At 36.0% G+C, this 14,331-nt stretch overlaps 3 protein-coding genes across 6 annotated transcripts in view; 1 reads left to right on the top strand and 2 right to left on the bottom strand.

Moving 5' to 3' along the window:
• Window positions 1-4,450, bottom strand: part of LOC111498323 (enhancer of mRNA-decapping protein 4-like) — a 12,337-nt gene extending 7,887 nt beyond the window's left edge. Inside the window, exons 1-3 of one of the 2 annotated variants that reach the window (XM_023149486.1) lie at window positions 4,389-4,450; window positions 3,320-4,238; window positions 99-148 (exon numbers count right to left, since the gene is read on the bottom strand). In XM_023149486.1, the coding sequence (XP_023005254.1) occupies window positions 99-148; window positions 3,320-4,141 (872 nt within the window). In that variant the 5' untranslated portion in view covers window positions 4,142-4,238; window positions 4,389-4,450. Of the gene's footprint in view, window positions 1-98; window positions 149-3,319; window positions 4,239-4,388 lie in introns of those variants that run through there. The other variant, XM_023149488.1, reaches the window with a different exon arrangement.
• A 4,361-nt stretch (window positions 4,451-8,811) lies between these two features.
• Window positions 8,812-12,391, top strand: LOC111498350 (subtilisin-like protease SBT5.3). Its single transcript, XM_023149548.1, has 9 exons — window positions 8,812-8,895; window positions 8,988-9,097; window positions 9,170-9,267; window positions 9,361-9,525; window positions 10,059-10,785; window positions 10,850-11,095; window positions 11,176-11,290; window positions 11,543-11,756; window positions 11,850-12,391. The coding sequence occupies exons 1-9, from the start codon at window positions 8,812-8,814 to the stop codon at window positions 12,389-12,391; spliced, it is 2,301 nt and encodes a 766-aa protein (XP_023005316.1).
• Window positions 12,392-12,644: 253 nt separating this feature from the next.
• Window positions 12,645-14,247, bottom strand: LOC111498497 (RNA-binding protein pno1-like). Of its 3 annotated transcripts, none has more exons than XM_023149767.1 (2): window positions 14,059-14,247; window positions 12,645-13,602 (listed from the first exon to the last, which is right to left on the bottom strand). In XM_023149767.1, exon 2 carries the CDS (start codon window positions 13,575-13,577, stop codon window positions 12,903-12,905), a length of 675 nt encoding a protein of 224 aa, XP_023005535.1. In that variant the 5' UTR covers window positions 13,578-13,602; window positions 14,059-14,247; the 3' UTR covers window positions 12,645-12,902. The 3 variants fall into 3 exon arrangements, with proteins under 3 accessions (XP_023005535.1, XP_023005536.1, XP_023005537.1); XM_023149768.1 differs by having other exon boundaries at window positions 12,645-13,589; window positions 14,059-14,246; XM_023149769.1 differs by having other exon boundaries at window positions 12,645-13,571; window positions 14,059-14,241.
• Between the last annotated feature and the right edge of the window lie 84 nt (window positions 14,248-14,331).

Genomic DNA, 14,331 nt, shown 5'->3' with positions numbered 1-14,331 from the left:
AAAAAAAAAAAAAAAAAAAAAAAAAAGAACATGGAGAGGGCAAAATAAGAAGGCCAGGCAGAAAAAACAGTTAAATTTAGGAGGCAGTGAATAATTACCTAGCCAAAAGGTGAACATCTTCTGCGAAGAATGCCATGTCAGTGACCCTCTGCATGAATAAGACATCATTGAAAAATTAAGAGGGAAGGAAGGTGAGTCAAAAAGAGGATATTACTAGTCGAAATTAACCATAACCCATATAAATGATAAGAATGAACACAAATGTAAAATGTAAGAACAATAACAATAATTTCAAAACCACCCTAGGTTGGCTTGGTGGTGGATATAAGTTAGGGACAGACAATTCTCACCTGAAAATAGTCAATGTGGCATGCATGCTAGCCCGGACACTCATGGATGTAAGAATTTATTTTTGAAAAAAAAAAAACCCAATAGTTTCAAAAAATACCAAACCAAGGAATAATTATCACCTTATACTACATTGAAATGTGATTCTAAGAGAATGCTAGAGAGACATTTTAATCATATGTGGACTATAGTATAAAACAGACTGCACTTATATGAAGCCAAAGGAAGATAATTGGTACACATACTAAGTATCAAGCATTGTTGTTTACAACTCTCAAAAATGCTACGCCATAATAGATGGTGAATTGTAGATTCACTAGCTCTCTAATACCATTGTTGGACCACTTAAAGGTTCTATTCTTCATTTTACAAAGGACAAGATAGTGTACAGATCACCGAGAAGGGACTTCATGGGAGTTGGGGTTAATGTAGGCTTGTGGCTTAATAGTTAACAGCTAAAGGGGGTTGTAATTAGGAATGGGAGAGGAAAAATGTTTAACGGCTAAACAATAATCACACAAGTTAGTTCAAAAGAACTATGGAGGGTGGTGTGTTCTGGCCTGCTAATAAAACAAAAATTCTGATGGATCATTCTAGGCAGGTGAGGCCAATGATGGGTTACTAGATTACATAGAGAAAGCAGCCTGAATATGGATAACAGTCACAAGGCACAGTATAGTGAACCTTTTCACTAGTTGCATTAAAATTAAAAGTGATAAAAAAATATCTATATATATTGCTCCTTTCAAGTGGTCGAAAGAGGAGAGGGATGGAAAGTAACATCAAAAGTAGGATTAAACCTTCTTTTTTTCATAAGAGGGAACCCAGACTCTCATTTGCACCATTCAAACCTGGCTCAGTGATTTCAGTTATAAACTCACTTTTCATACAAAAAGAGGGGGAGAGTTCCCCAAGCCAAGAGGATTAAAAAAACTTTTTCACATGGCCAAAAAAATGTTAAGATTATAACCAGAAAGCAAGAAGATTTCCCCAAACATTTCAATTAAACAAGCAAGATTTTTACCATTAAGAAAATGTTGCATTCAGCTGATTCGAATAGGATTCAAACCTTCAATAGGCTCCTCATGAAAAAAAATGAAAGAATGGGCAATTTTATTCATTATTGATTATGTTTTTTGATTTGTATCTTTCCTATGGGGCTAACTTTAAATTTGTCACTTCTAAAACAAGCAAACCAAAATTTAAATCTTTATTCAAGTATATGATAAGATAATAAACCTAAGAACTAAATTTTCAGAGCCCTTTTCAAAGAAGAAATAGAAAGCTATTATCCCAACATATCCTCGGGAATATTTAGCTGGGAGGTGTTAATACAAATGAAGAAGTTCAAGGGTGAATCCTAAATGAGTACTTAAAATCTCGCTGGCATTAGATTCAAATAAGTGTTGGTAACTCATATCATCCTTCCTTATCTTGCTCCTTTTGTCTCAAGTTAGAGGAAGAAATTTTATGCAATTTTTAAACAACGATTAGCAAGTCCACGAAGTTTCTTCTTTTTTTTTTTTCTTCTTTTTTTGGGACAAGAAACAAAGCTTTTCATTGATGGAATGAAAAGAAGGTTGCTATGGTGGCTAACTATTCTTCTCCTACTTTTAGGTGCATGGCCTCTCAACTGGGACTACCTTTGAGGGAAATCAACAAACAAGAAATTTTTTTACCTTAGTTGTTGAAAAAAACTAAAAGAATCATTTTAAACTAGATGAAAATTCTCACATCTAAAGAAGAAAGACTTACATCAAACAGAATCATCCTTGCTAGCTTTCCGACTTATTACTTATCCGCTTTTGAGGTTCCTAGCTGCATCACTAAAGAGATTGATAAGATTTTTAAAAATCTCATCAAGCAAGGGGCAAATTGGGGCTATAATAGCCATGACAAGTTGAATATTGTTGCTCTTATTGCTCTTCCTCTAAAATCAGCCTACAAAAGGTTCCACATAGGAAATATGACTAGAAGAAAATGACCATATTCTCACAAATGTCTTTGAGGCACTCCTTGAAGGTTGACTCCCAATGGCATGAAATGATAAAAAGTGAAAGTTCGGTAAATATTTTGGATCATTGGTTGCCAAGAGAAACAGGGCTAGAAGCTCCAATCCTCAGATGCAAATATCAAAATTCCTTGTCAATTTAGCAAACAATGTCACTTTCAATGGTAAAGGAGATATAGTTACGTTTGGGGTAGAGTGAAGACAATAGGATCCTGGTGAGGTCTCAAGTGACAACTTCCCCACAGATGTGTGATATTATAAGCCTATAACAGAAAATCAAATCACATTTGCTGGACAAGTGTTGGGATCAATACTCAAACGCTTGGTATCTAATATTGAGGAAACTTAAAAGAAGAGGAGGCTGAGGATTGTACAGCAACAGTTCTTTTAGAGATACAGGTAAATGCTTTATTGAGTAGTGATGAAGATAAAATCATCTGGAAGTTGGAACCTTCACGAAGCTTTTTCCTGAAAATATCTTCTCCAGAAGTTTGCTATGACTAATATCTCTCCTAAGAAATGGAGAAGGCTCTTCGATAATACAAATTTCCAAGGAAGATAAAGAGCCCTCCTTCAGACCACTTTGGCTTACTGCCTCTAGAGCTATTCTGTGAGTGGTAAGCTCGAAAGAAATAGGATGTTATTTACAAAGATTATGAAGATACTTCAAACGTTATGAAAAATATAGCTTCGGCAGCTTCTTTTGGAGCTCTTGGTCAAACCATTTTGTATCTATGTACTCTATTTAACTCCAATTGGAGCCCTTCTCGTGAGCTCTTGCAGGTTGCCTTTTGGTAAAACTCCATACATCAAATGAAATTCTTGTTTCCACAGCAAAAATTAACAAGTAACTATTATAATGAGCCAAGTATTAGGATGCAAAACAATGAATAATAAAAAAAAAAAAAAACAAAGAAATTCATTCAAATTAAAAGAAGAAAAAGAAGTTGTAAGCCAAACCTTCTCATGGCCTCGAAACAATGATCTTAGCGCAGTATTGATATTAAGAACTCGAATGTTCCCTTGTTTCAAACCATAGCATATATATGCCTTGTTGACCGCAATTTGACGCCCCAACACAAGCTGAGGATCTGAACCATACTTGGTTATTGGCGTGACTTCGAGCTGTGGCTGGATCTCTCCTTGTAACCGAACGTTCACATCATACACCACATGATCACCAACCAAATGCCGCCCTTTAGGAAGCTTACTGCTGGGCATTCGAACCGGCCCAGTAGGAGAAATGCCAGGATTGACCCCCTGTATCGTTGGAATGGTAGTCATGATGGGAACATTAGGAGGTGCTGGAGATTCAGGAACGCCCGATGAAGAGGACAGCATCGGAGCAGAAGGCTGAGGAAGTTGATCAAGATTAGAGCCAGGGGCTCTAATCATCGCCATTATCCGAGCACCGGAGCTCTGAGCCGGATTGTTCTGAGGAACAACCATATTGACCGGAGGAGGAGAAGGCTGAAGCGGCGGAGTGGGGTAGGAAAGAGACCGCTGATGGTGAAGATTAGAGAACTGGTCCTGAGAGTACGGAACTTGATTGGGATGGTGAGGAGAATGGTAGGGGTGATGAAATGGGGCGTTCTGAAGTGGGTAAGAGAAAGGGCCAGTAGGGGGCGGAAAAGAGGAAGAAGGAGGCGGAAATTGAGGTGAATTGATGAGGGTAGGGTTTTGGGACGTCGGCGTAGGGTTTGTAATGGTGGGTTTAAAGAATTTCTGCACATCAAATGGCGGATTCGCTGGATTTGGGTTTGGATTCCCAGGGGAAGCCATGAAGAATCAGCTCAATTCGGCAAAACCCAGATCTGCAACTCGTGGATTTCAGATCAATCAGGATGATTTTGGGATCAATTTTCGGAGTGAAAAGAATCTGAACAACAGAAACAGAGAACGATCTGAAAAAGAGAGAAAAAAAAAAACAAGAAAGAAATGGGAGAAATAGAGGTATCGAATCCGGTAATCTTAAGAAACCCAGAAAAAAAGTGAAGAGCGAAGCACCGGCGAGACCCGAATTATATACCTGATGAAGATGGACATGAAAAAATGATAATGAAAATCCCTTACAAATTTATTTATTTTTTAATTATCTAAAAATATTTAATTTTTTTAAGTTCTATTAAATTTATAATTCAAATGTAATTAATCATTTGATTTTTTAAAATTAAATTTATTACATACAAAATTTAAAACTTCTTAAATACTTATTATTTTATTTTGCCCCCAAATAATATTAAAAAAATCGATTCCATTGCTCTTTGGAATCAAAACGGCTCTTCTATAATTAATTATTTTCTCCAAATTAAAATAATATTTATTGACGTATGAACTCTTTTCTATATATATTTATGAACAAATATCAAAATCATGCATGAATTAAGACGTTGGAATTAATTTAATAAGTGGATATTTCCACATAAGTATTTTAATGATATTAATAAGTCGAATTTTTTTTCTCTCCATGATGTGTGTATGTATCAATTTTTTATTATAAATGAAAGACTTTTGTTCTTAATTTAAGATTAATATTTGAAAATTATTTTTTTAAGAACAACATTTTATCCAAGTAAATAATTTAGAAATAAATTTTTAGTTAATTTCAATTTATTTAAATTTAAATAAAATAATTAAAAGTTAAGTAATAATTACTCACAAAAATTTATTGAGATCTACTCTATAAAATATTTATCGTTATAACTCGAACATCTTCCTCGAACAGAGAATACAAAAATTTAAAAGAAATTTATAATTTAGTTTTATACAAACTCGTTGTATGGAATACGTCACACATATGTCTCTATATAAAGAATTTGGATCAAAATATTTATAACTATTATAAAATGGACTGTATCAGTAATATTACTTGAATACAATTGCACTAATAAATTTAAATTTTCATATAAGGAATAATATTAAACTATAAATAAAATTATCAAAATTATTATTAAAAATTGGATAGTTAATCCTCACAGCTTTTGGCATGATTCAAATAATTTATTTTGAATGAAACACTAACCATCAAATTTTAGAAAAGTATTTAAAATATCCTCACATACCATCTCCATCGTTGACAATCATCACCCACCAGTAGCGACTATCGATATCGTTCGTCAATTACTCTGATGACCATCTTTAGCGACCACCACATACCCACCTACAAAGACCATAATACACCCTTCGGTAGTGACCATCTCTAATAACCATCATTTCAATATTCATCGACTGCCACCGTGCACCCACTACTAAAGGTCGTGTGTGAAGATAATTCTGGTGACAACCACGCACCTATCATCGACCATGGCAACCACAATTGTTAAACCATCGTGCACCCATTGCTAATAACCATATTTGATGACCACTACTGGTGACCATCACATACCCACCATTAGTGCCCATCTCCAGCAACCACTAAGGTGACACATTCAATGACATTGTCGACAATAATTCTTGTTACCACCTCCAGTAAGTATCGCTAGGGACAACACCAACCACCATCACGGGTGATGGGCCGTCGTAATAGTTAATTATAGAGTTTTAAATGCAAATTTAAATTTATAATTATAGCCAATCAAACAAAATTTAGTATAAAAAACCTTTGAAATATGTAAAAAAAAAAAAAAAACTAATTTAAGCATTTTAAAAATGATTTATGAGATATAAATAGTTGATTTTCATAAATTAATGGGCTAAAACGATAAAAATATTTTTAAATATTTTAAAAACTTTGAAGGATTTTAATAAAATTTTATAAACTTTATTTTTTATAAAATAAAATACTAATCATTTTCATCTAAAATTAATTATAAATAATTATAAATTATAAAAATTTAAAGATATTATTGAGTCATTTTGGGGTATTTTTATTAATTATAAAAAAAAAAAAAAAAGGAATTTAATTAGAAGAGTTTTTATTTTAGAGGGGAGTTGAATCTGATGGTGCCCTCCCACCAAACAGCTCCACCTAATCCAACGGCCACGTCTTCCTCCCCTCCTCCTCCGAAAGAACAACTCCTTTTCCCCTTTTTCTTCCCCAACCAAAACCAAATCCCTAACGCTTTCCGGAAACTGTTGCCTTCATTTCAAGCCTCTCCACAGCCGCCATCGCCTTAAAAACCACCTCCATCTTCCTTCCTTCCTCCCTCCTCTTTCTCTCCCTCGCCATTTCCAGCCACAAATTCACAGCAACGAGCAAGATCCGGCCTCTGCGACGATGTGCTGCTTTGGAAAGGTGTGCATGTTCTGCTCTTGCCTAGTTCTGGTGGCCGTCGCCATCGGATTGCTCTTCGGTTTCGGAGTTTTTAAAGACGGATTCCATAAGATTAAGGATAAGGTCGATTTCTGCGATGGAGGTCTCTGCGGCGGTGGAAGACCTTTCTTCGCTGCGCCTCCTCGTCGCTTCTAGGTTTTTGCTTCTGTGGATCTTCGCTTCCTTTTTTTTTTTTTTTTTTTTTCCTCTCCTTAATGCTTTGGTATTGCTTCATTATGCATATAGTTTCTCGTAATTGTTTTGTTTGTTTCTTCTAATTAGAACAGGCATTTTGATTGTTCTTCCTCCCCCGTTAATATGATACATTTTCTCTGCTTTTGACGATAACATATATGAATTCGGTTGAAATACATTTTGAACAAATTGTTTAGTTTGTAATTTGCATAAACGCATAGGCTAATTTGATAAGAGATTAGGATAGACTCAATAAACTTTCCGTTCTTTTAGTTCGGTCATTGTAAGAGAGATTTGAGTTTGATTAAACTGTTTCTAGGTTCAATTACTCTGATTAATGATCTTTTTGTATACGCCATTGAAAGAAATTTAATTAATGCAAAATGCAAGATAGATAAATGTTAGGTAAAATTAGTTCTTTCAAGCTCAATGAGAAAAAAATTTAAGTATGCAATAAATTATTAAAAATAAATAGTCAAGAGTTACGGAAGATAACTTCTTAATACTTTCATTTTTTAAAATTGCATTAATTTTTTTCTTCCCTATTTCATTTTAAATATTTAAATTTTTAGGCAAATTCTAAAAATAATGATAGATTATTTTTAAAATTTTTAAAACTCAGCAAGTCAAAATTAAGTTATATTAATTTTCATCTTTAACCTTAAATTTCATTAAATAAGACTCTAAATTTAGATAAATATTGTAATTTTTATCTAATATTTAGTTCCAGCTAATTTANCCACCAATCTTAACAAAAAAAAAAAAAAAAAAAAAAAAAAAAAAAAAAAAAAAAAAAAAAAAAAAAAAAAAAAAAAAAAAAAAAAAAAAAAAAAAAAAAAAATATATATATATATATATATATATATATATAGATCGAGTAATTTCAACAAAATTAAATTTTTCACAAAATGTACAAATTTACCATAGAATAATCTTGTCAAAATTAAAAAACTTCAATTAAATTAAGCTTTAATATCATTTAAAAAATTCTTAAAATCGAGGATATTTTTTTAAGAACTTAATATTACCACAATTTTCTAATTTCTAGAACAAAAATTGATATAATCTAATAAATAAGAGGTAAAAATGGTTTTTGTTTTTTTTTTTTTTTATGTAAAAAAATTAATATTATTTAAAATAAAAAATAAAAAATTAAGATAATTATTATCATCAAACTTCTTTGGTTTTGTTATACTTTTATGTAGGCGTGGGAGAGTTGCTGCACATAGCTTTCCGTACCTATTTGACTCTTTAGTTTTTATAAGCAAGCGTGTAAATTTCAAAGCTCAGCAAATTTGTAGGAGTCTTCCAACTTTGCATATTCAAATCATGATAATGTAAGCGAACTTGTTTTGAATAGAAAAATACCTATCTTCAATGTCATAAAACTGGACACGAGTCAATCGAATAGCAGTTCAACACCTCTAGTTGGACCCGAATAGCCGTTCAACCCGACCGTGCCCAACATAATGCAAAGCCAGCAGGGGCTAACCTTAACCAAGAACCAAACATATTTGGTTAATCCTCGGACATTTCAAACAGAAAAACTGGATCGACGTGACTCACCTAAACCTAAGGACCATCTTGGTGGGATCGTACTAAAATCGAATCAAACTTCATGAGCCAAGGTTGATTTTCATAAAGAATAAAATGGGTTGGATCAAATGAACCCAAACTCGAGAGCCATCTAGGCTGGGGTCAAGCCTAAATTGAACTAGACTTTGTGCGTCGAGTGTACGCATGGGTACGACTATTAAATAACCCTAAAAATACCATCCTTTATTTTCAAAGCTTCTTTTGAACGGTTTTTTTTTACCTTAAATTTTGGTTGGACGACACTTTTAATTATTTACTTTTATTACCCAATTTGTAAAAAAGGAAATTGCTTTTTTTAACAAAGCAAAAGAAAATTATTGTGATTAGCTTAACCACTGGTATAATTAGGGATTACAATGCTATATTATGGAAGTAAAAATGTTGAAATGAATCAAACCAAACAAGAGTCATGAATGCCTTCCATCCTTCTCCGTTGCTTTTCATACTCTTTCTTCTCATGCTCTTCCAAACATGCACCATTGCCACCAAAAAGGCAAGCAATCTACCCGTTCTATCATTATTGTTCGATTCTCATTTGGAATATTCACTTTTTGATTTATCGGATTTTCTTTTTTACTCGTCTAGTCTTACATTGTGTATCTGGGATCACTTTCTCATGGTTCGAGTACCTCTTCGTTGCATCATCAACGTGTAACAGAGTCTCATTATAATTTATTGGAATTAGTGTCGGGAAGGTAATCATCTCTAACATTCTAAAGATAATTTAACGTTGTTTTAGCTAATTATTTTTGTTGTTGTTCATGTAGCAAGAACATAGCCGAAGAAGCAATTTCTCACTCATACAACAGACACATCAATGGCTTTGCTGCCATGCTTGATGAAAACCAAGTATCAGAACTTGCAAGTAAATTGTTCATACATTTATAAACAAGTCGATATGTTTTCGTTTTTGTTGTTTAAAGAAACTCAAAGATGATGTTCTTCAAAAACATGGCAGAATTTCCAGATGTCGTTTCAGTTTTTGAATGTCAAGCAAGAACATTGCACACGACAAGATCATGGAACTTTCTCGGAATGGAAAAACATGAAGGAATTCCTTCGACCTCCATTTGGAACATCGCTCGATTTGGTGGTGATACAATCATAGCTAACTTTGACTCAGGTTTCTTCTATTCTTCCCCTTCAAATCACTCTTTTACTCATTTTGTTATGTTATTGCAATGACTCAAACTCACCACTAGCAGATATTGTCTTATTTGGGTTTTTCCTTCGAGCTGCCCCTCTAAGTTTTTAAAATCAGTTTGTTAGGGAGAGATTTTCACCCCTTTGGGGCCAGCGTCTCGCTGGCACTCGTTCCCTTCTCCAATTAATGTGAGATCCCCCAATCCACCTCCTTTGGGGCCCAGTGTCTTTGCTGGCATACCGCCTCGTGTCTCCCCTTTTAGGGATCAGCTTCCTTGCTAACACATTGTCTGGTGTCTGGCACTAATACCATTTGTAATGACTCAAACCCACGACTAATCGTTAATGTCCTATTTGGGTTTTCACTTTGCTTCCCCTCAAGGTTTTTAAAACACATATGCTAAGAAGAGGTTTCCACACCCTTATAAAAAATGTTTCGTTCTCCTCTTTAACCGATATGGGATCTCACAGTTATGTTCTTCTTTCATACTTTTCAATGTAATTGGGATACAGGTGTTTGGCCAGAAGCTAAGAGCTTTAGTGATGAAGGGTATGGTCCTATCCCCTCGAGGTGGAAGGGAACTTGTCAAAGTGACTCAGATCCCAACTTCCATTGCAACAAGAAGTTGATTGGAGCAAGATTCTTCAACAAAGGCTATGGTAACCTCAATGCTACCTTCAATTCTCCTAGAGACCAAGAAGGCCATGGAACCCACACTTTATCCATAGCTGGAGGCAATTTCGTATCTGGAGCTAATGTCTTTGACATGGCCAATGGCACTGCCAAAGGAGGTTCACCTCGAGCCCGCATCGCTTCCTACAAGGTATGTTGGCCAGTAGAAGGTCGTCAGTGTTTGGATCCAAATGCCTTAGCTGCCTATGACGCTGCAATCAGCGATGGCGTCGACGTTATCTCGGTTTCCATCGGTGGAGAGCCGAAAGAGTTTCTTAGAGATGCACTCTCTGTAGGAGCCTTCCATGCAGTTCAACATGGCATTGTTGTTGTTTGCTCCGCTGGGAACTTTGGACCGACTCCGGCGACCGTATCAAACGTATCGCCATGGGTTCTAACCGTTGGAGCTAGTACCATCGATCGTGATTTCACAAACTTCGTCGTCCTGGGAAACAAGAAGAAACTCAAGGGAACAAGCTTTTCTTCTAAAGCATTGGCATTCAACAAGTTCTATCCTTTAATCAATGCTGTGGATGCCAAAGCCAACAATGCCTCTAGCAGTGATGCGTGAGTATATCTAATGCATACCCATTTCTAATGAACACTTCAAACAATGTATATGTTATTGCAGGGAAGTTTGTAATGAGAGATCGCTTGATCCCACAAAGCTGGCAGGGAAAATTGTGGTTTGCCTTCGAGGGGTCATTTCAAGAGTGTCAAAGGGCTATGTAGTGGCCCAAGCAGGGGCTGCTGGCATGATTTTGGTTAACGATAAGGACAATGGGGATGCCATTGCCACTGATCTGCATCTCCTCCCAGCTTCCCATGTAACCTTCAATGACGGCATATCCATCTTCCATTACATCAAATCTACGAAGTATTGTTGCTCAAGATTGTTCATTAAATGTATTGTTTTTACTACAAGTTTTGAAGCATATTGACATAAACTTTGATCAGGACACCAATGGCTTGCATCAGTTCAGTGAAGACAGAATTAGATGTAAATCCATCGCCAGTAATGGCAGATTTCTCATCGAGAGGCCCCAGTACAATCGAGGGGTCCATCCTTAAGGTTGGTGTCGGATGAAAGTCCCACGTTGGTTAATTGAGAAAATGATTATGGGTTTATAATTAAGAAATACTCTCTCCATTGGTATGAGGCCTTTTGGAGAAGTCAAAGCAAAGTAATTAGAGCTTATGCTCAAAGTGGACAATATCATACCATTGTGGAGAGTCGTGTTCGTTTAACAGTTAGTTTTTTAGTTTTTTTCGAAGAGTTTTTTAGGTTAAATTTATGCCAACTTAGAGTTTTTTTTTTTTTCAGCCTGACATTACAGCACCAGGTGTGAATATAATAGCGGCTTACCCGGATGAAATACCACTAATAGAATTACAGGTTGACGATCGTCGAGCTCCTTTTAAGGTAGATTCTGGCACATCCATGGCTTGCCCCCATGTTGCTGGCATTGTAGGCCTTCTCAAATCTCGATATCCTAAATGGAGTCCGGCTGCCATTAAATCTGCAATCATGACCACAGGTTCTATCACATAATCAAATAGAAAAACGTGTCTATGTAGTAAATGGTTGTTTTTTTTATTTAAACAACTTTCCATTAACTTCATCTGTACAGCCAAAACAAGCGCCAACAACTTCAATCCAATCCTAGACTTTACCGGACTCGAAGCGACTCCATTGGCATACGGCAACGGACATGTTGACCCAAATAGTGTGATGGATCCTGGCCTCGTTTACGACATTGCAATAGATGATTACCTCAATTTCTTGTGTGCTCGAGGCGACAATGCAACACAAATCAACAAATTATCCCACAAGTTATTTGTCTGCGATCCATCATTCAAAGTAACGGATTTGAATTACCCTTCGATCTCAGTCACGAATCTGAAAACAGGCCCTGTGACGATCAATCGAAAGTTGAAGAACGTGGGAAGTCCAGGGACGTATGTTGCTCAAGTGAAGGCGCCTTTGGAAGTTTCTATCGCGGTTGAGCCAAGTACATTGCAATTTACCGCCATGGATGAAGAGAAGAGCTTCAAGATCGTGTTGCAGAGAAGTGGAAAGGGAAGTCAAGAGGGCTATGCGTTTGGGGAATTAGCATGGTCTGATGGCAAACACAATGTTAGGAGCTCCATTGCTGTTAATTTAGGGAAATAGTTCTAATTTTCAAATAGTTTCTCATGCAATGTAAATAGGGTATCATTTTAATTTGTTGGATAAATGAAAATTATATAGTGTTTGTCCACAAATAGCTATTTGCTGCATCCACCTTAATTGCGACATAGCAAGACAAAATATTATCCAACAAACCCATTGATAAAGCAAACACATTTTACAATTAGATCCAAATGGATATTAATATAACTTCAATCAATCAGCATATCTATTAAATATAAACCACGATCGACAGGCGAAATGTTAATCACCTGATACCCGTTTTTAGATTGATTCATAATCAGGTCACAATCAATATAGCTATTACACATATGAACCTCGATCGACAAGCAAAACGTCAATCACCTGATACCCATTTTCAGATTGATTCATAATCGGATCACGAACATAACTTCAATGCACAAGCTTTTCAATAATCAATAAACTCTTCCCAGTGAGCAAAAATCAGTAATCAATAGAAACTTCTCATGAAAACTACAATAATCATGAAAGATCAAAACCTTTCAGCCAATCTGGCTGTGACTGCTCTCAGTTTTGAATAAACTTTTCCAGCAGGGGACCCTAAAATGAGGCTGCAAAGAGAATCCCTTGCAATCTTGATATTTGCAAAGGATCCTAATATGTGAATCTTTGTGTCTGCAATAACTATCCTCGTCTTCGTGGCGTTTTCGATGGCAAACTTTGTCTTACCAGCTTTACCAGACAATCTGCCTATGGCACGAGACAAGTGCTCGCCTCGAAGTGTCTTAACATCTTTAATCTCAAAAGACTCCACATAGAGTTCATCCACCCGTAGGAGTGCAATGGCATCAATCACATCAAAACCGAGCATGAAAGCATGGACAAAATCTGCACATTTCTGTAAGTTACTGATATCAGGCGTGTCTGCTCTGGTTTTAAGTTCGACTTTTCGTGCCTTGAGATTCATTCGGATGTCAATTTTCATCTGCTCATAAATTGGGGTGTAAATTTCCATCCATGCTTTCTTGAGCGGAGAATATCGATGCGGAGGAACAGAGACCTTTCGGAACTGAACTCGACCATCATTCATCTCGTGAGGCTTTAGAGGATCAAAGTGAGGTTTTGGGGGTAATGTGCTAACTACTGGTTTCGGTTGAGTTGAAACTGCTTCTACTTCCATGGAAGTGGAGGCTTCGGTTGACTGCATTATGGAATTGTTCTGAGTTTCCACACTGTAAACAGCCAATGAACTAGTGTTAAACGACGAAGTATTAGATCAAATATAAACAAAACCCCATCAACATGATAAGCAACAAAAATTGAAAATAAATCTGATAAACTTCATTCTTATCCTCCCAAGAAGAAAAATTTCAGAAACAAAAATTCCTTTTTCTCATGTAAAAGATGCATTGATTCTAAGATACAATAATCCAATATAACTATTAACTAATAACAAACAAGTAGGATTGAACTAAAAACAGTGCCGGGTTCTAAAATATACAATCCAATTTCAATTTTAGGTAACACAAGAATAGAATGCGCCGGCCTCGGATCGTACGAATGAGCAACCAAACCAATGAAACTTGGGCAAAACAGAATTTCAAATGAGTTCCCATTGGGATGTTATCCACTGCAACGGAATGAAACTTGAAAGAGAAAGATAGGGAGGGGGTAAATAGGAAGAATACCTGAGACCAAGAAAGGTAGACAAATATGGGAAGAAGGGGTACGGCGTCGACGGTGGCACCGAGAGCGACGGAGGAGACGGCGGGAAGGTGCCAAGTTAACTGCTGAGAGGAAGAGGAGAAAGCGCGAAGAAATGAGGCGGCTCTTAGGGTTTAACGATCCTTTCTTCGCTCTGTTTTGTTTTCATCTTTGTTTCTTAAAATAAAATCAAATGGGATTGGGCCATTGGGCCGTTGGGCCGTTGGGCCCATTGTTTTATTTTATTTTTGTCTATT

Source organism: Cucurbita maxima, unplaced genomic scaffold, assembly GCF_002738345.1.
Source record: "Cucurbita maxima cultivar Rimu unplaced genomic scaffold, Cmax_1.0 Cma_Scf00025, whole genome shotgun sequence".
Lineage (NCBI taxonomy): Eukaryota > Viridiplantae > Streptophyta > Magnoliopsida > Cucurbitales > Cucurbitaceae > Cucurbita > Cucurbita maxima.
The sequence above is the reverse complement of the archived record's forward strand: the minus strand, read 5'-3'. Positions and strand labels throughout refer to the sequence as shown.

What these genes read in the sequence shown, in the direction of transcription:
- LOC111498497 (XM_023149767.1), bottom strand. Translation starts at nt 13,577, where the DNA reads ATGCAGTCAACCGAAGCCTCCACTTCCATGGAAGTAGAAGCAGTTTCA.
- LOC111498350 (XM_023149548.1), top strand. Translation starts at nt 8,812, where the DNA reads ATGAATGCCTTCCATCCTTCTCCGTTGCTTTTCATACTCTTTCTTCTC. An exon ending in TTGGAATTAGTGTCGGGAAG is followed by an intron (nt 9,098 to 9,169) that starts GTAATCATCTCT and finishes TTGTTCATGTAG; the next exon opens with CAAGAACATAGCCGAAGAAG. An exon ending in CATTACATCAAATCTACGAA is followed by an intron (nt 11,096 to 11,175) that starts GTATTGTTGCTC and finishes AACTTTGATCAG; the next exon opens with GACACCAATGGCTTGCATCA.